Here is a 27,397-nt window from a genome sequence, read left to right as displayed (position 1 = left end):
TACCCTGTCTGACGCCCGGCATCAAGGGGCTAAAACAAGGACTGCTGGGCTTGGAGTCAGTATACTATGTCTGAGTGGGATATGCATGCTAAACTGCGACATGGTATCTCAGTGGGCTAGCACCATAAAATCAGCATTAGTCAGGACGACTACAAGCAGCCCCACACACACTAGTGGAAGTCTTGAACGCGACATCTAACCCCATTTCACTTCAAGTTACATGCACATGCACGCACGAACGCACGTATACCCTCCCCCCCAAAAAAAACAAAAGAAAAACAACCGCCCCCCAACCGCCCCCCCCAAAAAAACAAACAAAACAAAACAAAACCCAACCAAACCCTCCCCCCAAACAACAACAACAACACACACACACACACACACACACACACACACACACACACACACACACACACACACACACACACACACACACACACACACACACACACACACACACACACACACACACACACACACACACACCACCACCACCGCCCGCCTGCCCCACCACCGCCCGCCACCCTTCAACCATTACACTAACAAAGCGAGAGAAAATCGTGCCAGGTAATACGATAAGGCCAAGGTGGTTGTCAGACCTCATGCCAGGTAATACAATAAGGCCCAGGTTATAGTCACACCTCGTGCCAGGCAATACGATAAGGCCCAGGTTATAGTCACACAGGTAATACGACAAGGCCAAGGTTATAGTCACACCTCGGTCCAAGCAATGCGATAAGGCCAAGGTTGTTGTCGGACCTCATGCCAGGTAATACGATAAGGCCAAGATTGTTGTCGGACCTCGTGCCAGGTATAAGGATAAGGCCCAGATTATAGTCACACCTCATGCCAGGTAATACGATAAGGCCCAGGTTATAGTCACACAGGTAATACGATAAGGCCAAGGTGGTTGTCAGACCTCATGCCAGGTAATACGACAAGGCCAAGGTTATAGTCACACCGCGGTCCAGGCAATACGATAAGGCCAAGGTTGTTGTCAGACCTCATACCAGGTAATACGATAAGGCCCAGATTATAGTCACACCTCGTGCCAGGTAATACGATAAGGCTCATGTCATAGTCACACCTCGGTCCAAGCAATACGATAAGGCCAAGGTTGTTGTTGGACCTCGTGCCAGGTAATACGATAAGGCCAAGATTGTTGTCGGACCTCGTGCCAGGTATAAGGATAAGGCCAAGGCTGTTGTCAAACCTCGGTCCAGGTAATACGATAAGGCCCAGGTTATAGTCACACCTCTCCACTAAATCAAAATGGAGTGCAATTGTTCAGGGTTGCTCGACACATAAAGCTGACAGGGAGTCACATGAGGTCACACCAAGCATATCACTAATGTGTTGTTAACCACTGCGTTATTTAAGGTTGGTACATGTTATTCACGGCTAGCATATCTTCCCGAAATGGATAACGCATTCGAAGGTGTTGGTATCCTCAACGTTGGGGAAAGAAATGTTGTTCATCAAGTAACTAGAAAATAAGGATATGATTGTCGTGCATTGTGTCCTCGCGTCGAGGCAACGTTGGGTCTAAACCAACAAAGTATTTTGGGTCCACCTAGGGTTAAATGGCTGAGATATAGGCAGCCACGATGAACCCATTTCCACTTGTCTAGAAACGCCATATGGAACATAGATGAACTGTGTAGGGAATGTTTTCTGCATGCTTGTTGGTCATTTGTTCCACTTGTGTGGAATCAACACCTCAGATGTTAACATGTATATCACATTTGAGGTATATGTATCCATAGTTCATGTATCTGACTGACATTAACGTCACCAAAATGTTCACACAGCGTGATATCGCAGCGTTCCAGAGTTCAAGCGTTCCAGTGCAGAGATGTGGCCGCTTGTAAGTAAAACAAAACGTTTAAGAAATATATACATAAAGAAAAAAGTTAAGCACACCTTAATATATTTCTTCATTGTTTGGTTCCAATTTTTGTAACAGTATTTAAGGCATAATTGCGGGAAGAATTATGTTTTCTCGAGATGATGTAATCAGTCATACGTGACGAAAGCTCACGTGCCATGCATCGTATACCCTCGAGTATCTCTAAAATCAGTATATCCAAACGTTAGAATTGCTTTCTTAAGTTCAGTTTTAAACAGTTATTCCAAGGCGATTACCAAACGCCCCAAGATAGCAAATCGACAAATCGCCGATAACCCTTTTTAACATGTACTCGTCTGAAACAGCTGTGGTTGCCCAATCGTCGTTTCAGCACCAGAAACGTCAGGAACCGACTGAAAGCATCATGACTGAGGGCTAGACGAGTCATAAAGCGTCCCTTGTTGCGAGATCACCACAAAACAGCTCGTTTAGCATGGTGTATTACCTGACAGAACTGGAATCTGAGAACTTGGTCAGACGAAAGTCGCTTTCTGCTCGACGTCACTGACGAGGGTTTGGAGGCACCGGACCACGGCCTACACCCCTAGGAACATTGAACCGGCTGTTGCATACGGCGGGGGCTCGGTAATGGTTTGGGGGTGTATCTCTCATGAATGCAGGTTGAATTTGGTCACCATAAAGGGCAACTTAGCAGGGGCTCAGTTCATCTGGGACGTTTTGCGGCCAGTCGTCGTTCCTCATTTTGACAACCACTCTCTTGCCACTCGACCTCAGTACATGGATGACAATGCCAGGCCTCATCGTTCGCATGCAATCGTTGATTACAAGAGGGCCAATGCAATAACGATTCTACCCTGGCCAGCAATGAGCCCAGATTTGAAACCCCTTGAACATGTTTGGGATATTCTTGGGCGGCGCATACAAGCATGAGATCCTCCTGTACAAGATGTAAGCCAATTGGAAGCAGCATTGCATCAGGAATGGTTGTTGTTGACCCATTATCAGATCCAACATCTGACTGGAGGCATGAGACGTAGGGTGGAATGCGCCATCCGGGCACGTGGCGGCCATACCACTTCAGATCTGTTTCACGTGTCATGTCAAGTAGAGACTTTAGGGAACATTTGTACACGAAACATCAAACGTAACTCGTTTACTTAATCCTCCAGCTCCAATTTTTGTTAGTTATTGTCTGAGGTCAAAAACGTAAGGACCATATACAGGTTCCAGCAACAGTACCAGACCACCAACACTACAGATGACCGGCCACGTAGTGGAAGACCAAGAGTCATCACCCGACGTCAGGATCGTCAGATTCTGCGACAGCATCTTCAAGATTGCTTTGTGTGGCTGCGGGAACTGCTCGACAAGACAATGGGGGCACACCAGCGACACATTAGTGCCGACATCGTGCGTCGACGATTGACGAGCAGACAGCTCAACTGTCACAGGCCACACCTAGGACTCATTCTGCCATCATGCCATCACAGGGACCGTCTTCAGTGGGCAACATAGCACCAGCATTGGTGCCACTAGCATTGGAGAAGAGTCCTCTTCTCAGATGAGAGCCGTTACTGCATCTCAACAATGGTGAACGTTATTCGGATGTTTGTGTTGTTGAGAAAGACTCGTGGTGTGGTCCGAGCATCATGGTGTGGGGTGATATTGGTATTGCACCTGTGGTCTTCAAGAACATCGGTCCAGGGAGAGGCAATGGTGTCACAGCAGCTCGGTACATTGATCAAGTCTTGAGACTACACGCCATATTTTACAACCACGAGTTTCAGCATGATAACGCCCGTGCCCACAATGCAATATCAGCAAGAGAGCAGAATGGCATCAGAACCATGCAGTGGCCTGCCCTTAGTCCCGATTTAAATCTCATTGAGCACTTGTGAAACGAGATTCAAAGACGGCTGAATGACGTCTGACCAAGGCTGACAACTACAGCTGAACTGCATCAGGCGTTCCTCAGAGTGTGGGCTCAAGTGCATAGGGCCTTTATCAACTGCCACTTCATTCCATGTATCGACGTTGCACGACATTCATCAATGAACAAGGCGGACACACGAGATACTGACTTGTGGTGCTATTTGCTCAGAGACTAGTGTTGTTTGACACTTCAATTTCAACCTTGATGATCAGTTTTGCCAAGTTTTATCTTTTTGATATGTCTCAAAGTATGTCTACAGTGATTGGTCAAGTAAGGTTTCCCATATATCTATCCATGGTGATGTTTCTTTTGCGGTTCAGTATACATGACATACATGCATAAAAAAAACCAAGAACTTACCACTCAACTTGTCAACTCCGGCACAGATAAGTGGCCTGGTAATGTTGTCACACAGGAATATAACATCGACGTCTCCAAAGTGATCGGCTGTAACATTCAAGGGCTGGGCAAGGACAACGTCAGTGATATTGTCCATTTTCTGGTTCTCCAGGAGTATATTTGAAACGACACCAGTAGTCAGTGTAAATCCAGCTTGTTGAGAACAGTAGTAGTTCTGGATATCAACTATCAGAGTGAGATTAGTGCCAGGTTCCAGGGCGTTGGTGTCTGTGTCGCTGCTGATGTTGCACTGTGGCAGTGCTGGTTGGAACAAATAGATAGATAAAATCAGATATCAGCTTCCTGAGGATCATGCATAAAAGTAGAAAGAACAAAATACTTTGACAATGCACATACATATATTGATTCAAATAACATGAAATGAGATGTAATGTAATCAATATATAAACATGAAAGATAATTATCTTAGTAGTTCGTTATTAGATACGATATACATTGTGTTGACAGCCTGGTCATGTGTAACTTGCAGAACAAGATTTCTTCCCCAAGCTATGGTAGGATTCGATGATCATTGGTTTGAATCCCAGATAAGTCTCTTGTGGTCAGTGGTTGGTCGATACCACACCTGTTCTCGCAGGTTGCACCCAATTGGTAAGCGGCTCACACTTAAACAATGTGTAAAGGCAAACTCGCTAACTCAAAAATAATGCGTGATGTACGGTATAACAGACTTGGGTCACTTCACGATTTCCTTCCATACCAGGCTGCTTCGCAGTGATATAACTGGCATATTGTTAAAAGAGGCTTTAAACAAAACTCGCTCACTCAGATCTTTATTGTTGTACATTAAAAGGACTTTTCTACCCACTTTTCAGTAGCTTCTGAACCCCGTTACAAGTGAGAGTCCAACTTCTGTCACACATGAAGTCCAACGTCACATCACCTAATCGGGTGATATCTACGTTGAAGGTTGTGTTTTGGGTTAAGTCTGATTCAGCACTGACGTTGTGTTTCGTAGTCAACTCTTCAGTCACAGCACCAGTAGTCAGATCAAAGCCCGCCTCCCGAGAACAGTAGTAGCCTGTGATGTCCACTGTTAAAGTCAGCTGTGCTCCAGGTTCCAGGGAGTCAGTGTCCTCGTCACTGCTGATACCACACTGTGGGATCTCTGGTGGCAGGATATTGTGAAGAAAGAGCTTTAACAACACAAAACTGACATGTTTTTAATGGGAGTGGGTCGTATAATGTCAGCATCCATTGATCACGAATACAATTGAAGATTTTAGAGCCATAAGGGCCAATCTCATGTGGAGTCTATTTTGAGAAAAGTGATGAAAACACATAATACTATGCATGTTAATGAACTCTTTTTTCACCGATAAATTCCTAGATATTAACACATTCTGAAAGCAGAGATATACATGTTATAAAAAAAAATCAAAAAAGGAAATAAACTTATGTTTTTAATTTGTGTGAGGGTGGAAAGGCCAGTGTCTGTATCTTGACCCTTTTTTACCCTCAGGCATTTGCAAACTACTACTAAAAGTAAAAAAGCATGCTATTGAAGTACATTTAAATGATTTAAACTATTGCCAACTTTGTTGGAATAGTTGTAATATGAAAATGAGGTTCTTTCAAAATCTCTTTTAGACAACCAGTCTCAACCACAAACGGAAATGAGAGCTAAAAGGGCCAAAATCTAACAAAGTGACTTTTGAAACTTGACTTTGGCCCTTTTATTGAATTTTAAGTAGCTATATTTCAAAACGCATCAATGAAAACATACAATTTTTTTTTCTACAGGTAGACAAGAACTCATAGATGTTATTTTGGTCCCTTTTAGCTCTAAGCTCTTCAATTATTATTCCCAACATGCATGTAAGACATATGAGGAACGAAAACACACTAATATCCGTACCTCTAACAAACAATATGATGAAATAATAGTCAGGGTGTAATGACGATAAATGTGTGTAAAATATAATTTCGGGCGTGTAGATCAGTATCTCGTGTTTTCACAATGTTGAGCGATGCTGTTGATTAATTTGGATATGACTGTCCTTGGTAGTGCCCGCCGCAGATTTTCTGCAAACGCAGTTGCTGGGTCTCTCTGCCAAAGAACATCCTAAAATGCTCTGTCAATCCAGTGTCCGCATGAGAAACGAAAACACACTAATATCCATACGTCCGACAAACAACATGATGAAATAATAGGGTGTCAGGGTGTAATGACGATAAATGTGTGTAAAAATGATTTTCGGGCGTATAGATCAGTATCTCGTGTTTTCACAATCTTAAGCGATGATGTTGATTAATTTTGATATGGCTGTCCTTGGTCTTGCAAGCCGCAGATTTTCTACAAACGCAGTTGCTGGGTCTCTCTGCCAAAGAACATCCTAAAATGCTCTGTCAATCCAGTGTCCGTATGCTGTCTCTTGGGGTATATTGGAGACCTGGACACAATGTGGTCTGGCAATTCAATACGATAATTCTTACGAAATGTAGCAACGAGAGGACTCAAAATTCCGTTGGCCAGTCAAATGTCCATTAACAATTTTGTAACCAAAACAGTTTGCCTGTCATGTGTGATACCGCCCAACATCAGGACGCTACTAGAGAGAGCCGGGGATGTTTGACGGAAGATGCTGATATTCGCCTTCCTGTTATTGTACGGAATTATCTATCTATGACAAGAGCAGATTTGAATTTATTGCGTAGGGTTATTAATGCGACAAGACGAATTTTGGTAGTATCGCATTGAAGGCCGTTTGATGGTACTTGTCCTTCAGGCGAGCAAATACACTTTTAGATTTGCCAAATATTTTCGATGATAATAATATATACATGTACTTTGAATATTTTAAGAGCGTGTTAGCTCAATTTCATTATTGATTGTGAGTTCCCCTATTAGCGCACACGCTTTGGCTTCTGTGAGCCCGTGCATCACACGCTCTTCATGCATGATGTGAAATTTACTTGTGATTAGTTGATGCGTTCAGATGCATCGCCCACGGTAATGTAAATATGCACATCAATGATACCTTCATTCCAATCATTCCTTCCCTATATTTATGATTGTAAGTAATTGATGACCTTAAGCAACAAGGGTAAGCCTGTATGTTTCCTAAATCTTAAGGTACAAACGGTTCCGTGGTTATTAATAACTCCATTAATGACATCTTGGGTAATAAAGACACCAGTCCCATCAAGACCTGAATTAAGACGTCATTGTAGTCAGAATTAATACTTTAGAGATTATAACATGGCCATATTTGTCCTTTTGCATTATCTTTTATATTGCTTGACTCATCTCAGTGATTAGGGCTCATGATATCCATTAATTCACCAAATATTTTCTAGACTTCCGTGACGTTATACTCACCAGCTACTGTCAGCGGACACACATCGACACCGATGGCATCCAGTACATTCGCATCCACGATCTTCCAGGTACCAGCATCTACCGCCCCAACACTGTGTATAGTGAGTGTAGAGTGTGTGTCGTTCGTTGCACTGTATCCAGCCACAGGGCTGCAGCTGGGGTTGCAGGTGACGACATACCGGTTATCAGTTGGTCGTGCCCATATAAAGCCTGTATAGTTGCTTCTGTCCCCTACTATTGTGTAATTTGTTCCAAGAAGAGCCACTCCTCCAGGGCAGTCTGTGTCCGTCAGTGCTGTAACGTGGAAGAGAGTTGTTCCGTTATCACTACTATCAGTACCGTTACTGCTGTTGTCGGGACTACTGTTAATCTCACAACATATACATCCAATGTACCATGGGATTCAAGGATAGAAGAGGGAGAAAAGGTTGTCAGGCACAGGGTGACTTGGTTGATAGCATGTCATCGTTTCCAGATGGCGTGGAGCGAACGCAATAACGGTCACTGGATTGTCTGGTCGACTTATCTATTGGAGTGTGGCGTTAAAGAAGGAAAGAAGGAGACAGACAGACCTCACACATAAAAAAACAAAACTTATCAAAACGAGCGAGTGAGTGAGTTCAAATCTGACATCGAATCGGCAATATTACAGCCACATCGCGATGAGAACAAGTTAGTTATAGTTAAATACCTGTCGGCAAAGGAGAGTGAAAGAGTAAGGTTACCACATCGAACAGCTGGCTACACTTTCGTGGACAATGATAGTATCAGTTCATGAAAACAATGAATGTCAACAGAAACACACATTGTAATAGATACCATGAACTTTGAAATGACAAAATACTTGTGGTCAGCTTAAATACAGTGGTTGAACATAAAATAGCAATAATGTGCAAGCAATACGCTTGTAAAATATAACAAACTTGTGAGAACACATATGAAATCGTCAACTTTAGCCTCAATGTTGTGGGGTAGATGATGCATTTTGATGTATTTGAACGTGGATTAGGAAGTATATTGTTCTCCACCCTCGGTGTTTAAAGCAACGATCTGTGATGAGGTTTCTGTTGGTATCACAGTGGTATGTTTTGTTGTTCCATCTTCCTCATTCGCCAACTGCCCGCCTCTGTGGTCTAGTGGTAGAGCGTCCGCCCGGAGAGCGCAAGGTCCAGGGTTCGATCCCAGGCCCCGTCATATGAAAATACGTTAAAAAGATGGTACCTGTTGTTACCATTGTTGTTACCCTAAAACAAGGACTGGTCGGCTCGGAGTCCGTATAATGTGTCTGAATGGGGTATTCATGTTAAACTCCGGCATGGTATCGAGCACTATAAATCGGGATCAGTCCGGACTAGTACAATCAGCCACACACACGTGTGCATGCACGTTGCTATATCAACGGCTAACAGACGAACTATGTATAGATCATATTAAACGTGAATGAGATTCATGTGTCAAAATTTATAACGTGATGCTAACAATCCAATTTACAATACAGACGTACAATCACTTCAAACGGAGTAACTTCTCCGCACAAGGATTCCATCTGCTCGAAAACAAGTTTCACAATAGCATTCTTCATCACACAGACATACAGGTTAAATAAAAAACAAGTCCGGGTGGTTTAATGTCACAGTCAACAATATTCAAATTTGGTGAGTGTGTTCAAATTTTACATCGCATGGGCAGTATTCCAGCCATATTGCGAAGTGAAAAAGATAGTTATTATAATATAAATAGACATTGAATGATAAATAGAGGTTATCACGCGAGTGTTTGGGGATGGTAATTATCCATTAGGAATAAACATTGCATTTAGCGACTTTTTAAACACAGTTGATTAGTAAGGGTGAATACCAATACGTGGATAGTTTCATTAAGTACTTTGGCAGTCCAGTATCCTGTTTTTCGTAGCATAAAGTAAATAAGTAAGCTAATTATGAATATCATTAATACCAATATTTTATCGAGAACTGAACAATAACAGCCACATGTGGTATCTACAAGGGCTTCTAATGGAATGGAAAACTCCAGAGTGAGTGAGTGAATGTTGTTTCATGTAAACAAAAATTAAACCATTCATATTTTCGAATCAGAGACTTGCACCGAGTTTGCTACCGTGCTCTTACAAAACTACTGCTCATGCGGTATTTAACTTACCCAACATATGATCGTTGTGAAGGAATACGTATAAACTGTGCTTACCATGAGTAAAGCACACCGCAAGGTTAAGCAGAACCAGGATTAGATTTCTTCTATGCATCATTGTCATTGAGACATCCACTGAAAAATAAAATGAGTGAGTGAGTGAGTTCGGTTGAACACTGCTGTGAAGAGTGTTTCGACTATAAGACGGCGTGAGATGGAGGTGTTAAACACTTAAAACTCACGACCATGAGTATGACGCTGACAAATCTGGGAGCTTAATCAGGGTGAACCGGGATCCCAACCTATGATTCCAACAATGTATGTGGACAAGTGGCTGACTGGTAAACAACATGGTTACACTGGCCAAGAAATTATTCAACAATAACCAGCTTTTTCGTCTCCATGCAAATTAACCAAATAGACAGTTAAATAAATGAAATTGCTTATCCATTGTTTGATCGTTCTAAAATAGCCATAAATGTTTATTGCACACCAGATGTGTATAATCTTACGTGCATCCTCGTTTGCTCCAAACTCAAACATATCACCACCTCCGACTAGCCTCTAATATTGTACATAAATCAACTTCTCTTGATTTAACCTTGTAAGACACTCGGGTGAGATTCTCTATAAATTATGTGCCTTATCCACTGTTTGTTTGTTTAAAAGAAAACTTGTGTTTCTAACAGCTTAAAATGTTCCTTTTGTCGAGATGGTCAGTCTGTCCTCTAATTTTTGTTATGACTAACATTTATTAATAAATACATGTCAGCTTTACGAGGAACCAGTTCTGGAATATTTACTCCAACGTTTGCCTTGATAAAAGTAGGGGTGTCAGAAGCGATATCGAAAATGCGTTAAATTTAGATTACTATGGTCATTAGATCAATGACCAAACAAAGAAACAATGGTTTAGTTAGTGAAATACAAGCTATAACATGGCACGTACTCTAGGTGAAATGCAACAGCAACATAGAGATTCGTAACGAGGACGCTTGAAGTGACTCACAGTTTTATCAAGCACCTGTCTGAAGTGAAACGTATTATAAATCACGAATTAACAGTTTGAAACGCCAACTTCCTTCTTATCATTGTTAAGTTCATACGCCTTGGGTGCAAGTTGCTGTCCCTGTTGAAATCAATTCCCTGCCTGTGATTGCCAGTCCCTGCATTACCTTTATGAATCTAAACCTAGCAAACCCGTGACGATCTGGGGCAGAATAGGTCTTCAGTAACCCATGCTTGTCGTAAAAGGCGACTATGCTTGTCGTCAAAAGCGACTAACAGAATCGGGTAGTCAGGCTCGATGACTTGGTTGATGCATGTCATCGATCCCAATCGCGTGGATTGATGCTCATGATATTAATCACTGGATTGTCTTGGCCAGATTTGATTAGTTACAGACCGCCGTCATACAGCTGGAATATTGCTGAGAGCGGAGTTAAACAACAAACCAACCAACCAACTAAACTTTGTAGTGTTGTATTGTATTGTGACCCTCGTTCAAGTATTCCAGTCGACGGGGAACCCTAGAAATGGGCTTCACACATTGTACCTATGATGGGAATCTTCGGCGTGACGAGCGAACACTTCAACCAACAGGCTACCCGATCGCTCCGTTTACTGTGGAGCGTGCTGTAGTTGTTGAAATAGTTTTAGTTTATTTGTTAGACTTTAGATGTACCGAGCCTTTAGTAATAGGGTATTCTGGTTATTTTCTGGCGTTGTATATTTACTTGAACTGGGCCAATGTTATTCTTGGTGGAATGTAAGTCCCGGAGTAGCTCAGTAGTATTTATATGGTTTTGTCAATTTTATTTACAACCCATGTCTTAGATGCCAGTATCAATCTCGATATGATATTATGGCATATGCACAGACGTTAATACATGACTAAATGTAAGGCACATAATTTTTTTATGGCATGAACTCAAACAACATTTGCGTGCGAGTATTCACCTGGATGTATACATCTCCTTATCATAAACACTTATTGCAGCTGTTGTGAAGAGAAAATTTGTAAACGCTAAATGGGACATAATTACGTTAACAATGATAAGCTGTGACATTGCATCACAAATACGTTGACAGTGACAGGCTGTGACATTGCATTTCAAAAACGTTGACAATGACAGGCTGTGACATTGCATTCCAAATACGTTGACAATGATAGGCTGTGACATTGCATTACAAACACGTTGACAGTGACAGGCTGTGACATTGCATTACAAATACGTTGACAGTGACAACTAGGCTGTGACATTGCATTTCAAATACGTTGACATTACGTCAACTCCTGTCTTTGTCACGTTAACGCTGATATTTTCATTTCAACTTGACCTCAATCCAGCTTTGTTATCGCTGCCCTGTTGAAGACGTCACCATGGTTCCAAACAAGGTCTAATGGCTACACTCTCCTCAGGTAAAAACTCTACCATACAGGTGTGATATGAGTTTAGAGAAGTGATACAAGTCAGCGGCGGTGCATGTGGTGGAAACGCAAAGACACAATTTGCTACTGAAACCATTGCCACGTATGTGCACATGCACATTGTTCTTTACCAGTAGAGCATATTATGAACAGAGCTCTCCTTGACGTTTTTCTTGGACTTTATTCTCTGACGTTGTATCCCATGTTGCTAGTTTTTGCTCGTCAGTTGTCAACTGACATCACCAGCTTATACCCATGTTTGGTGGGATTGGGGCCACACATCTCCACTGCTTGCTCGTGATATACAATTCGCATGAAAAAGGTCACAAAGTCCCTAGATTTGTTTCGTTGGGTCACCTTCTAATCTAGTGTCAACATGACGGACACCTTGCAAACCGTTCCCTCCAGTGGAATGTGTCAGATCCCTCCAGTGGAATGTGTCAGATCCCAGCATTGTCATTGTTACGTTGAATAGTAACATGTCGATTTAGCCATAACCATTTGGTGGAGTTAGATTTGGCATGATGTCAATTTGGCGGATCCCCAGAACGAAGTCATCTTCTTTGCTGTTCTGTTTTCTTCAACTGTAGCCCATTCAACTTTTCATCCCATGCGTGCTTTCTTATATCTCCGGGGTGGTCGGATAGCCTTGTGGTTAAAGCGTTCGCTCGTCACACCGATGACCCGTGTTCGATTCCCGACATGGGTACAATGTGTGAAGCCCATTTCTGGTGTCCCCCGCCGTGATATTTCTGGAATATTGCTAAAAGCGGCGTAAAACCATACTCACTCACTCACTCTAATATCTCCATGAGCTTCCTTTGGTGAAATGCCCTATTTGGGCAGGTACATAATCACAGCTCATTTCTCAGACTTTTCTGTTGTCGAAGTTTCTCTCACCCCTGTCTAGCTGACTTGTTGAAACCAGATATGGTGATCAGTGTAAACTTATGTCATGACATCCAATTGTCGAATACTTACACCACAATAAGAAATATCTGAGAACCAAGAGACTTTTCAATTTACCCTCGGGGCATGTAGGTACTTTTGGAAATGAATTATTAGCTAATTATATAGAATTTGTGTACGTTCATTTCATGAGTTTCATAACTACACTTATAGGTATGTGTTTATTGTTTAACTCCGCACACAGCAATATTTCAGATATATAACGGCTGTCTGTAAATAATCGAGTCTTGACCAGAGAATCCAGTGATTGATATGAGCATCGATCCACGCAACTTGGATACGATGACATGCCTCAACCAATCAGCGAGTCTGACCACCCGATCCCGTTAGTTGTCTCTTACGAAAAGCATAGTTACCTTTTAAGCATGGGTTGCTGAAGACCTACTCTACCCCGGATCTTCACTGGTGAACATATTTTTTATTTCCATTTTCCCTTTTTATTCATCTCAGCAGGCACAGCATTTATATATACATGTCATGTCAATACAATTGTGGTACATTGTTTTTAAAATTTTAAAAAATGTACATTTTTCATACAATAAGTAGTGTATCACTGTTCAGTTTTTAACAAAGTGTGGAAGGAAGACCAAAAACTGAAAAAGTTTGCATAGTTACAATTTGTGTATGACATTACCTTTGTAGCATTGTACTAACTTTTTATCTCATGCTGGATGTGTTCAAAATGTGGACTTAATCCTTTCCTGCATTGTCTGTTTATTACTTGTTTTGTTATTGAAAGTACATTATTCAATGGGTTGAAATCCAAACAAAACATTTTCTCTGTTTAAATCAATGGTTCCTTCCACAACAGATTTTAGCCAGATATACAGTCTATACAGTGAGCATTTTGTTCTTAGGGAATACTTTCTACCTTGTAGAGTTAGCTAAGCGTGATAACGTTACCTTCACAAATTCATACACTTCTGTGACTGATGCCCGTCGATTTTGTTTATGAACATATTATATTGATCAAACATATTTCTATATTAGATAAAAAATAAATAACTCACAAATTGTGTACTCCAACATAAACCATCCGACATCTCTACCCTGTGGGCCACCTCACGAGGAAGTGCAGTCTACAGGGACTAGCTACCATAAAATAACTCCTTGTGAGACGTTCATTGTTGTCTATAAATAAGTGACCCTTCGGTCCTGTACGAACGCTGTTGATTTGGCCGAGCTCAGATTATCAGAGTGAGTGAGTAAGTGAGTGTATAAAGTGAAAGAGAATAGTTCTGTGTCAATACAATGCTGGATAATAATGTGGCGACATGAACAGAGAACCAGGGTGTACCAATGTTGACATGCATGTATTGCCGACAGCTGTATATGTAGGTCGACAGATTTGGCGGTCGCAGCATAACGTTTTGGTGTTGAATTCTCCCAAAACGGTAGAGCAAAACTAGCGCAAGACTACTTAATTGCACAATGCTATTGTCAAGCAGTATTATGTTGTTCCTAATGTGAGCTGCAGAAACAAATAGTATAGACAGTGAGACCATGGCATCTGGGCTACGTTCTTGCTATAAAAATGGTATCATGTATATCTCACGATTTTACCAGATACGCTCTACAAAATATATGAAATACTGTCTATCTTTTTCTGCCTTACCTTGTATAAGTCCCTGATTTACTGCATGCTTATGATAATTCCCATTAATGCTTCAAACAATCGACATGATTTCCAAACAGCAGACATATTTGCATTTTCACCTATTAGTTCAAGAATAAATGAATATTTGATAAAAATACACCTATTGGAAGATATTTGCATTTCATAACTTGAATATCTTCATAACTTTAGCGCTTAATTTCATCTATTGATCGATTGAGTATTATATGTATCTCACCTCTCCAAATGGATATTCAACCCATAAAGATCCGAGGTAGAATAGATCTTCAGCAACCCATGCTGATCGGGTGGTCAGGCTGATGGTCAGTACTTGGTTAATGCATGTCATCGGTCCAAAATGCGTGGATTGATGCTCATGATGTCAATCACAAGATTGTCTGGTCCATCATCGTGACATCCTATACAACCCCAGGTGGACACACATCAGTGATGTCAAATGTCTAGGTGAAGCAGATCACCTGTTGATCTTCTTTCAGTTATCAAGTGATATCAAAATGTCCTGCGATATTCTGATTCTATTGTAGACTATGTTGGTTGGTTGGCTGGTTGTTGTTTAACGCCGCACCCAGCAATATTCCAGCTATATGACGGCGGTCTGTAAATAATCGTGTCTGGACCTGACAATCCAGTGATTGATATCATGAGCACCGATCCACGCAATTTGGATCGATGACATGTATTAACCAAGTCAGCGAGCCTGACCACCCGATCCCGTTAGTCGCCTTTTGCGACAAGCATAGTCACCTTTTACGGCAAGCATGGGTTGCTGAACACCTATTCTACCCCAGAATCTTCACAGGGGGTAGACTATGTATTTAGATCAGATTTGTATAAGGCACCCAGTAACAAGTAACTAGATATAGAAATGAAAAACAAATATGTCTTAATAAAGTTAACACATATGCAGATTATCGTGTGTACAATGTTAAACATAATTTGAAATATGAATCACGTTATATTCTTCGGTCGAACACGCTATTTTGAAGCATGGTTGCAAATAAAATGGAGGCAGCTGTCATTTAGATTTTTTTATTCAATTTCAATCGTCAGCCTCATTGTTATCAATCGCCTCTTCTTCAATCATTACCAGCATGGAGACGCCTTCTTCTGCACCATCATCGCCCCAGACATCATCACCAGATGTCATTTTGCGACTTAACAGTATCGAGAAAACATTAGGTTTCCAAAAGCTGAAACACACGATCCCCATTTCAATAACGCCATTAAGCTGCAAGAGCAACTTACCTGGACATGCCAGGTAAATTATGTGTTCAAATGTTCAATTTCCCGACCTTCCATGTCTACTGCATACATCAAATAAGAAATTTATTGTCAGATTGAAGTTTATGCAAAGTTTACAAACACAAGGATAATTAATCTTTGACATTATATCTCTAATATCTTCCGTTTGAGTTGAATTGCCCGGCAAGACATAGAAATCATCAGGGAATTCATCTACCATTTAGTTATCTGTATATATGTCCTGATAACCGGGACACACTTGTATAGTGATAGTTACCTCCCCTCTATCGCACATTGCCTGTTGCCTCGAATCCCGCACATGTGATGCTTGCTGGAAGTAAATGTTTATTTCTTCATTCTCACAACTTGCATTATCCATGAAAGTTGCATGTTCTCATGTTCTCCCAACTTCTGATTACCAGTCTGCATTGAACATTATATTTAGGGTCTTTACTTTTTAGCCCAGTCGTCTAAGGCGCAACTATTCGCTGTGCTGAGTTGCGTCCCTTGGGCACGCCAGAAACCTATGATTGTGGGTTCGAATCCTGGTTCGCCCCGATTATGTTTCTAGGTTTGTCAGCACCTAACCCGTGCTCGTGGGTTTCACCGAAGTGGTAAACGTTTGAGACATGCATCACTTCGGGCTTTCCTCCAACATAAAGCTGACACGCTCCGATATTACTGGAATATTGTTAAAAGCGGCGTTAAACCCAACTCATTCACTTACTACCTTGATAGTGGCTGAAATATTGCTGATGTTTCTTAACATTTTAACTCACTCACTCTTTTAAATAAGGCCAATAAACAAAGCTTTTTCCCAAATTGCCAGTCACAGGCACATTAAGATTCCTCAGATATACCATTATTGTATCCATCAAGGTCTATTCACATCATAATTTATCAATCATGTGCTTATTTACCGAACGTATGTATTTGCATATTTCAGGCGAGAAAAAAATCAATTCTTCAAGAGGCCCAAAGGAAATAGTCAGCTCTATGGAATTCTCGCTGCTCATGACATTGCTGCAATGCCACATCTGATTTTGGCATCATTATTTGACAGATTGACGCTGAGGGTCATGAACAGAAACGTGTATAGCAAGCAATGATGACAATACACAAGGCCTCTTCAAGAATAGTTGTGTGACTACACTCTTGGCACTAGAAGGGACCACAGTCACTCACTCAGTACGCATCTCTGGTGTCTAGAGAAAAATAGTTGTGTCGATCGGGAGTTTTGGAGTAGAGCAGGTTTTGCAGATTCCAGTTGCACAGTGCTTCCGACGACCACCTGATGCAAAACATAGTCCCGTGGTACTTGACGTGATAAAACGCTGTTTACTTAACCTGTATTATTAGTCAACGGGTTTTCTCTTCATGGGTGAGTAATAAATAGAGGTTATTACGCGAGTGTGTTTGGAGATATTAATGATAATAATATTATGTATTTGGAATAAACATTGTATCTTTTATCCTTGCCGAGCTAAATACACAGTGTTTATTCCTAATACAGGACATTTACCATCGCCTGACACACCGGCTTGATAACCTTTTTCTCGTATAATGTCATTCTTCAATTCTGTCCTCGAAAACTCTCTTCCCATCTCTCACAAACATTACCGAAACATTGAACGTTTTCCTGGAATGTGCGCAATACAATATATTACGTCAGAAGGTTAGCCACGTGTCCAACGGACAGCGACGACAATCAATGTAGTTCCATCTGAAACCTCTTTCTTTTACAGTAGCACAACAACAATTGCCTACACAAATTGTTTCTCTTTTCCTTTCGCGGCAATCCACTGGTCTGTCCGTCAGAATAACTGCCCTTTATCAAAGGGAAGTTACTCTAACCCTAGTATATGAAACGTCACGTTTGTTTAAAGTCTGCCTGTCCTGTCATAACGTTGCAGTCAGATGAACACACATCAACTAAACGAAACAAGGTAACAATTCATACACATTTCGGCCAAATCCAACTGTGTTAATGTGGGGGAAATGTTCTAATCTACAGAGGTCTGCAAGCAAAGGTATTGAAACTGATCATGCTGCTGGCGCTAGGCTAGTGTCCTCGCCCAATTGTTTCGCAATTTATATCTCCAAAGTTCACAAAAGCTGTAACATGCCACAGATGCATCAACTTTTGCACAAACCACTGTAGCAGTAGTTTGTCTGATTAACGAGCGGAAACTCATCTTACAACTTACCAGTATGCGGAACAGATAAACAACACAGTATTTGACCTATCATTTTACAACCGTCTATGGAACATGTCTTTGAAAATCATTTACAAGTTCAACACATAAGAAAGACATCTTTAATTTTGGGAACACAATGTTTTGGAGTGTATACTTACCACTTCACCTGATGAAAGAGTAAATATTACTTCGAAACATTGTGTTCCTCATAATAAAGTTACCATCCATAAATTCTCTTCCTTACATGTATGTATCATCCGTGTATCACCTGGTTTCTACTTCGATTTGAGGAAAGTTATTCTGTTTTCATAAGCACATCAAACCGAAATGTATTTTCATATATATAAGCCTGAATGCTAAATGCTAAACAGAGACTGTGATAGCCGCTGTTAACACTCAGCATTTCAGGCATTTACGGACGAACGCAAGTCCTTATTGTGTATGAATCAGATGAACTGAGGACAAAAATCGGGGTGAATCTAGAAAAAATGTGTATGCAGGCACCACTGGGAATTGCGTTCTCATACACTACTCCCAATTCAGAAGAATATTGATAACTTATACAAATGAGTTACACACATCAGGGAATATAAACATTTGTCCATTAATTTCTTATTGATTAATATAGAATAAGTTATGCATCCTTGCGGAAAAAATACAGTTTTAAGAACATATTTTTTTATCCATGTAAAGCTTTATACTGTTAATGGACCTCCCACCTACACCTCTTTAAATATAACACGAGCAACATGCTTATATAGCTCCAGGTTAGATTGAACATACATCCGACATACATGGGGAAGTAACGCACGACAGCATTTCTGAAGTGTTCATGCAGTGTACCAATATGCACCCACTTTCTCGGCACTATTACCGACTTTTGAGGCACTATCGCGCCACTTTCAAGGCACTATCGCGCCACTTTCACGGCACTATCACGGCACTTTTGCGCCACTTACGCGAAACTTCGCGGCATTAGCGGGCAACTTTCGCGGTATTATCGCGCCACTTTCGAGTCACTTTCGCGATACCTTCACGGCACTATCGCGAACGAATAGCGAAATAGTTTCACGATACAGGGGAAGTGACTTTTGAAATGTAGAGTACGTCACAGTTAGACACTGATATCAGACTCTTCCTTTGATAATTATAGCAATTATCCCAGTGATTTATCCGTATTCTGATTCGATCACCGAAAGTTCCTACTTGACCTTTGATATTTCCATCACTATCCGCACATGAAGCCAATGGATATCGTTTTTATTCGCTGGCTTTATCAGTTGCATTTTCAAGTTTATTTTGCTTTCATGTTATGTTTCGTCCGACCCTCTGAAGATGAATTGCACTGTTACAATGTTAATCCTCTCCTGTTAATACTCCACCTACTATATATATTCTGCACTATGTCCCTCATTGCGTAGGACTTCAGGCGGAATGGAGGGCAATACCAAGGGCGAACGTACGCAAGGAAATCAACAGTATGCCATCAAGGTGTCTTGCATGTACAGCACAACATGGTGGACACGCCAGATATTGATCTACAAGCCCAAAATTAATTCAGACATTTATCGCCTTTACATCTTCACTATCATTTCATCAGTTCCCCTATTTGTTGTAGGGAGTCATCTATATACACATTTTCCTTTTGGCCGTATGTTTTTTGTGGTTTCCATGTCATTGCGTACATGAGTGGGATAACAGTGGTAGGTGTTGACAACAAAGGGATGATGCTGTCACAACACGCTGGACAGAGAACACAAAGGTGGAAGCCAATAGGGACATGAAGCCAATAAAATAAGTGATTATTGTTTTATGAGTTCATAGTAGGCGGGTGGGATGAAATAATCTTATCTGTGTTATCCCGATAATATATGTCATTGTTGTTACTGTTAATCCTCCACCTACCATATCTATTCTGTACCTAGTCCCTCATTCAGTCTTGCTTGACAGCGGTATAAGGATCTATACCGAAACGTCACTTTTTACAGTATTGTTATCCATAAAAAATTGTCTACCTTGCAAAATGTCGTCAACATGTCGGTGGGCGGTCAAATGTCCAGTTCCCCAAAAACACAAATCTGTTTGTTTATCATATGTGACACCGCCCCACACCATGACACAACCAATCCGTACTGATCATACTGCTACTTCCCAAACAGCGTGTTCTTCTATCTGAGTCGGAACCACTTGCGCGCAGCCCGTCCCTGGTTTTGCCTAGTCCACCCCAGTCTTTGCCGCCTATGGTATGCTTTCAGGAGGCCTCACCTCACCTCAAATCACCTCACCTCACCTCAACTCTCTTGTACCAATAATTCGAAATTTCATTGTGCTTAGATGTTGTGTTTAGATGCAACGCCACGGTTTTTGAAAATGTACACCTTAACCATAGCTACATTCAAATCATGAGTTGCTTTATTTTTGTCGGTAGTATATACTATACAGGAAACATGCCCTGTCCATGGGGACAAAGGCTTGAAGAAGCAATGAGAAAGAAGAGGAAGAAAGGAATTTGGGTGAGTGTCTCGTCTTGAAGAAGAAAACATCAGCTTTATTCGTTTGTTAATTTGAGACGCTTCTTTGTCAAGCCTCGACTCAAGCCGTTGAAGGATGGGCCGATGAGCTCAGTCATATTCTAAAGCAGGGGAAGTAACTCCTGAGGGCTTAAGAAAGTCATGTTTGGCATGTGCAGCGATGAGGTGGAAACTCACAGAATTAGTCATATGTGTGATCTATGTTGACCGAGAAAAATAATGAACTGTATGGTTTTGTTTCTATGTTGACCGAGAGAAAATATCGCTATATTAGGGCGAGATTTTTTATTGACGTTGAAAATACTTTTACAAGCAGATGATTGTTGGGTATGTTTTTAAACAAAATAATAAGCTGTGTGGTTTTGTTTCATTTGCCCCATGCTCTCGCGTTCTCGTTTCGTATTATCGCTTTTCAGCGTCCGAAATGGAATTCAATAACGCGATGTCCCCTCCCAGCCACAACAATGATAATTGGTTTCAGGAAAGAACTGATTTGTTTCGGGCTTCCCTTCCACATGAAAGCGAATTCATTCATAAAGTTTAAGTACATTTCAAAGCGGCGATATCCCGTTAGCTTCCAAGATATGAATCATATTTTGCAATAGTTTCTGCTCATTCAACTCCACCCTAGACACGCGGCATATCAAGACATATTTATGATGCCCTAACTCATTTACAGCAGGTGCGCTCCCCAAAAATCTGCTCATTGAAACTCCTTGATAACCTCAAACCTCTTAGAAACAGGCCATCAGCAGCTTTATGCTGGTAGTTAGGGGTGGGTGCTTGTGAGAGGCGACTGACGGGATCAGGTGGTCAGGCTCGCTGGCTTGGTAGATGCATTTCACCGATCCCAATTGCGTAGATGGATGCTCATGATATCAATCACTGGATTGCATGGTCTAGACTCGAATATTTACAGACCGCCGTCATATAGCTGGAATATTGTGCGGCGTTAAACAAACAAACAAAGTTAGAGGTGACTATAATGAATCAGACTTGACTTGGCTGATTGCATTTCATTTCAACCCGATGGCATGGCTCATCGATTATGTGTCCACTCTCTGATTATTTAACGATTTGATAGAGCTGGAATCCGGTGTTAACAAACGAACATTCATGTAGCCGCACCATGCCCCCTGTTTAATACAGTTGGAATATTGCCGAATGCAGTGTGAACAAACGAATACAGCCAGGCTATCCCCTCCTTGATAGAGGTGGAATAATACTGACAGCTGTGTAACAAACAGACACAACTGCACCTTGTCCCTGTGTGATGCTTGATCAAACAAAACATATCTAGATCACATCACCCTCGATTACCCAGTGGAATATGCCCCCTTTCTGTTACAATTTGAGACACGGCCACATTCGGTACTACAGCTTCCTATTAGCCCGAAATTACGAAAGCCTAATGGTGCCACTTTGGTGCCAGTTCTTTTTTTGGTTGTAATCGAAATTTCTTTTTATTTCAATTATTTTCTCTCGGTACTTCGATTGGTTTCTCGTAACTGCGATTAGTTTTTCGTTATTTCAGTTTTATTTCAAGAACGCGAAATTTGTATTTAAAAATCAACAACTTGATTGGGCTTTCGCACGACGAGGCTTTCGTACCAAATAGCCTTCCAAGAAAATACCAAGCGACATTTAGCTAACACTGTCCAGATAATGTAACACAGCTCGCTACAGGTGAAAAACATTTAAACGCGACGCTACCGCTGTCGCTATCTTACTGTAAATTATGACATATTTTTCCACGTGACAGCTTCATCCCAGTTGATGCAGTTTTAGTATGCCCTAAATCATGTACAGTAGCAACGCTCCTCACATTGGTGTCTAAATGAAGTGTACACTGACACTCGTCGATTACTTTACGAGAACAGCTCTCTTCTCAAACAACATAGCTTACATTTTGATTCGCTGAATATGGCTGATAATTTAGAGTTTTGGAAAGTGTGGAGAAGAAATTGACCTATTCATCCGGTCAGATTGTAATAATTACAATGAATACACGAACTATATGTCTAGTATATGTTTTGTTAGTGTAAACAAAACATATAGAGAACACACAAAATTGATTTGAAATTGAACGTTATTAATGGTTATGTTATAAAAAAACCACATGAGCAAAATACAGTCAATTACATACACATGTTGTAAACATTGACTCCTATTATGCGTGGACGTCGGTCTGCTGGGCGTGGACGTCGGTCTGCTTGGCGTGGACGTCAGTCTGTGGGCGTGGACGTGGGTCTGTTGGGCGTGGACGTGGGTCTGTTGGACGTGGACGTCGATCTGCTGGGCGTGGACGTGGGTCTGTTGGGGGTGGACGTGGGTCTGTTGGCCGTGGACGTCGGTCCGTTGGGCGTGGTCGTCGGTCAATTGGGCGTGGACGTCGGTCTGCTGAGCGTGGAGGTCGGTCTGTTGGACGTGGACGTCGGTCTGTTGGGTGTGGACGTCGGTCTGTTGGGGGTGGACGTTGTACCATCTAAAAATGAAATTGTCAGTCATGAATGAATGAACAACATAATTAATAACTCTAAAGAGATTGAGTGGAATAGTTTTCTAATATAGCCTATAAGCTATTCTTTAGGCTGAATTACTGATGTATTCACGAGTGATGGAGGAATGTAGAGTGTATCCAAGCCGTGGTGTATTGACATACTACCTCAAGCACCGTATGCATTCCCGGTAGATTAGCTCCTTGGTGTATTGTGAGGTACTAACGATAGATTGAGCTTGGACCAGGCAAACAAGTTAATGGTTAATGTATTCGCTGGTAACGCCCATTTCAAGGTTCGATTCCCCAAATGGATACAATGCGGGAAGCCGCCACAATACTGCTGGGAAAGTCAAGTAAATCGGTCAGGAAAACATTAACAAATATACAGACAATTGTAATAAAAAATATGTATTCATGTTGCCAAAAGGCTTTGTTCTGTTAAGTGATGTAAAGTGGGATTTAACTTCGCATTCAAGATTTTGGCATTGTGGTAAGAGGCAACTTACGGATAGTGTGGTCAGAGTTGTTTGAAGCATGTCATCGATCCCAAATTCGTGAATCTATGTTCATGATGTCAATCACTGGATTGCCTCGATTATTAACAGACCACTGTCATAAAGCTGGAATATTGCTGAGTGCGGCGTAAAACAACAAAGAAACAACCAGTTCGTGTTTAGACCTATTTATGCCGAGCGCCAGGCAGGAGGCCATCTGTTAACGTCATATATCATGACGCTGCCGCATCCTTATTTCCGGGAAGACGAAGAAAATAGAGACGAGCATGCTCGGGTTACATGAAAATTTTGAGAATTGGAGCTTATCTTATTGTACTCAGTGTATAGATACATATAAACACTCACCACTCAACTTGTCAACCCCGGCACAGATAAGAGGTCTGGTGATGCTGTCACACATAAATGTGACGGTGACGTCTACTATTTCACTAACAGCAGGGCCATGAAATTACCAGTGTATGCATGTAGATGAGGAGCATGTATAAGTATGAATTTACAAATTCTGAGCCTCACATGGAAAGACCGGTTTGGTACAAGCAGCCACACACACAGACACACGCACGTGCATGCACGTGCATGCACGTGCTATACAAGTGCAATAATCTTGGACGCAATGTTAAACCCAATTTTACCTCACCTCACTTTTGTCAGCGACGATGAAGGGATTGTTCCCCTGGAAAAGAACATTTTAGTGTTAACGTAAACGTTGTCACTATGACACTTTGGCGAGTAAACAAAAGGTTCACACATTGAGAGGGGTTAAAAATACAAGTCAAACGGGACAAGAAGATTTTTAATGGTTGATAATTATTTTTGAATTATTGAAATGATACTATTATATGTGTTAACATACTCCAGTTCAATTCAATAGGGGTGACAGACAGACATTGATTGTTTGGAAAATATTGTTAATTTTAGGGTGTGTTTACAATTGATCGATTGCTACTTTGTGGATGTCGATGACTTTCACTGCCTAGATTTTACAAGAAATAAAATACACATTACAGTGCATTATAAATTAATGTGAACAGACTTGGAAATACACAATATATCTTCATATCATACACTTGTCAACACGTGTCACATATCACATGACATAACACATATGACATATCAAATAGCACATTACACACATAATACACCTATGACTTTGTAAGTGTTTATATTATATCTCCACCTTTGTTGATATTATTTCCATGCTGACAAAGATCAAGGATGAATTGGAACTCATATTTCGATAATATGTCTAACGAACTTGTTTTTGTCAATAATGTTGAGGTAGATAAGAAATTACCATTTTCTTCTGCTAAATATGAGGAGGAATGTGAAGATGTAATGGTGGACATGGTGGATCTATGTAAAGTATGTACATGGCAGAAAACACTCCGTGAAGTACACGAAAAGTGTGATGTTCAGTTAAAACAGTATACTTTCAGATAAAAGAAAGCTGTTCGGCAAATGTGTAGAGAAGTCGAAGATATTTCAGCTTTTAACTTATGGAAACATTGGGAAAATAATTGGGGACCTCGGAGTTGGTCGAGAAGGGTGACTTGGATGATCGTGGTGTATCCGATGCGATTGTTGGGTTGATGGTGGTGTAGGTGATGAGACTGTGGGGTTGATGGTAGTGTAGGTGATGGGACTGTTGGGTTGATGGTGGAGCAGGTGATGGGACTGTTGGGCTGATGGTGGAGCAGGTGATGGGACTGTTGGGCTGATGGTGGTGTAGGGGATAGATCTGTTGGGCTGATGGTGGTGTAGGTGATGGGACTGTTGGGCTAGTGGTGGTGTAGGGGATAGATCTGTTGGGCTGATGGTGGTGTAGGTGATGGGACTGTTGGGTTGATGGTAGTGCAGGTGATGGGACTGTTGGGCTGATGGTGGAGCAGGTGATGGGACTGTTGGGCTAGTGGTGGTGTAGGGGAAAGATCTGTTGGGCTGATGGTGGTGTAGGTGATGGGACTGTTGGGTTGATGGTGGTGTAGGTGATGAGACTGTTGGGCTGATGGTAGTGTAGGTGATGGGACTATTCAGTTAATGGTGGTGTAGGTGATGGGACTGTTGGGCTGATGGTGGTGTAGGTGATGGGACTGTTGGGTTAATGGTAGTGTAGGTGATGGGACTGTTGGGTTGATGGTGGTGTAGGTGATGGGACTGTTGGGCTGATGGTGGTGTAGGTGATGAGACTGTTGGGTTGATGGTGGTGTAGGTGATTGGGCGGTTTGGCTGATGGTGGCGTAGGTGATGGTACTGTCGGGTTGATGGTATTGTAGGTGATGGGACTGTTGGGTTGATGGTGGTGTAGGTGATGGGACTGTTGGGCTGATGGTGGTGTAGGTGATGGGACTGTTGGGCTGATGGTGGTGTAGGTGATGGGACTGTTGGGTTGATGGTAGTGTAGGTGATGGGACTGTCGGGTTGATGGTGGTGTAGGTGATGGGACTGTTAAGCTGATGGTAGTGTAGGTGATGGGACTGTTGGGCTGATGGTGGTGTAGGTGATGAGACTGTTGGGCTGATGGTGGTGTAGGTGATGAGACTTTTGACATGATGGTGGTGTAGGTGATGAGACTGTTGAGTTAATTGTGGTGTAGGTGATGGGACTGTTGGGATGATGGTGATGTAGGTGATGGGACTGTTGGGCTGATGGTGGTGTAGGTGATGGGACTGTTGGGTTGATGGTAGTGTAGGTGATGGGACTGTTGGGTTGATGGTGGTGTAGGTGATGGGACTGTTGGGCTGATGGTGGTGTAGGTGATGGGACTGTTGGGCTGATGATGGTGTAGGTGATGAGACTTTTGACATGATGGTGGTGTAGGTGATGAGACTGTTGAGTTAATTGTGGTGTAGGTGATGGGACTGTTGGGATGATGGTGATGTAGGTGATGGGACTGTTGGGCTGATGGTAGTGTAGGTGATGGGACTGTTAAGCTGATGGTAGTGTAGGTGATGGGACTGTTGGGCTGATGGTGGTGTAGGTGATGAGACTGTTGGGCTGATGGTGGTGTAGGTGATGAGACTTTTGACATGATGGTGGTGTAGGTGATGAGACTGTTGAGTTAATTGTGGTGTAGGTGATGGGACTGTTGGGATGATGGTGATGTAGGTGATGGGACTGTTGTGCTGATGATAGTGTAGGTGATGGGACTGTTAAGCTGATGGTAGTGTAGGTGGTGGGTCTGTTGGGCTGATGGTGATGTAGGTGGTGGGTCTGTTTGGCTGATGGTGGTGTAGGTGATGAGCATGTTGGGCTGATGGTGGGGTAGGTGATGGGACTGTTGTGCTGATGGTGATGTAGGTGATGGGACTGTTGGGCTGATTGTGATGTAGGTTATAGGACTGTTGGGCTGATGAATGCGCAGGGGAATGGACTGTTAGGCTGATGGTGATGTAGGTGATGGGACTGTTGGGCTGATTGTGATGTAGGTTATAGGACTGTTGGTTTGATAATTGAGCAGGGGAATGGACTTTTGGGTTAATTGTGGTGTAGGTGATGGGCCTGTTGGGATAATGGTGGTGTAGGTGATTGGACTGTTGGTCTGATTGTGATGTAGGTTATAGGGCTGTTGGGTTGATAATTGCGCAGGTGAATGGACTGTTGGGCTGATGGTGGTGTAGGTGATGGGATTGTAGTCTGAATATGTAGATGAAGGAACTGAAATCCCTCACTTACAACAACGTGT

General features: G+C 41.9%; 1 protein-coding gene and 1 pseudogene across 1 annotated transcript; both read right to left on the bottom strand.

Annotated features, from left to right (window-relative positions):
* Positions 1-14,165, bottom strand: part of LOC139472782 (uncharacterized) — a 94,356-nt pseudogene extending 80,191 nt beyond the window's left edge.
* Positions 14,166-25,209: 11,044 nt separating this feature from the next.
* Positions 25,210-26,743, bottom strand: LOC139472610 (uncharacterized). The gene is made up of 2 exons (XM_071255071.1): positions 26,415-26,743; positions 25,210-25,741 (listed from the first exon to the last, which is right to left on the bottom strand). The coding sequence occupies exons 1-2, from the start codon at positions 26,741-26,743 to the stop codon at positions 25,210-25,212; spliced, it is 861 nt and encodes a 286-aa protein (XP_071111172.1).
* Between the last annotated feature and the right edge of the window lie 654 nt (positions 26,744-27,397).

This window comes from Haliotis cracherodii, unplaced genomic scaffold (assembly GCF_022045235.1).
Source record: "Haliotis cracherodii isolate W230 unplaced genomic scaffold, xgHalCrac1.p SCAF_25, whole genome shotgun sequence".
In the NCBI taxonomy this organism is placed as follows: domain Eukaryota; kingdom Metazoa; phylum Mollusca; class Gastropoda; order Lepetellida; family Haliotidae; genus Haliotis; species Haliotis cracherodii.
This window is presented reverse-complemented; position numbering and strand designations above follow the sequence as displayed.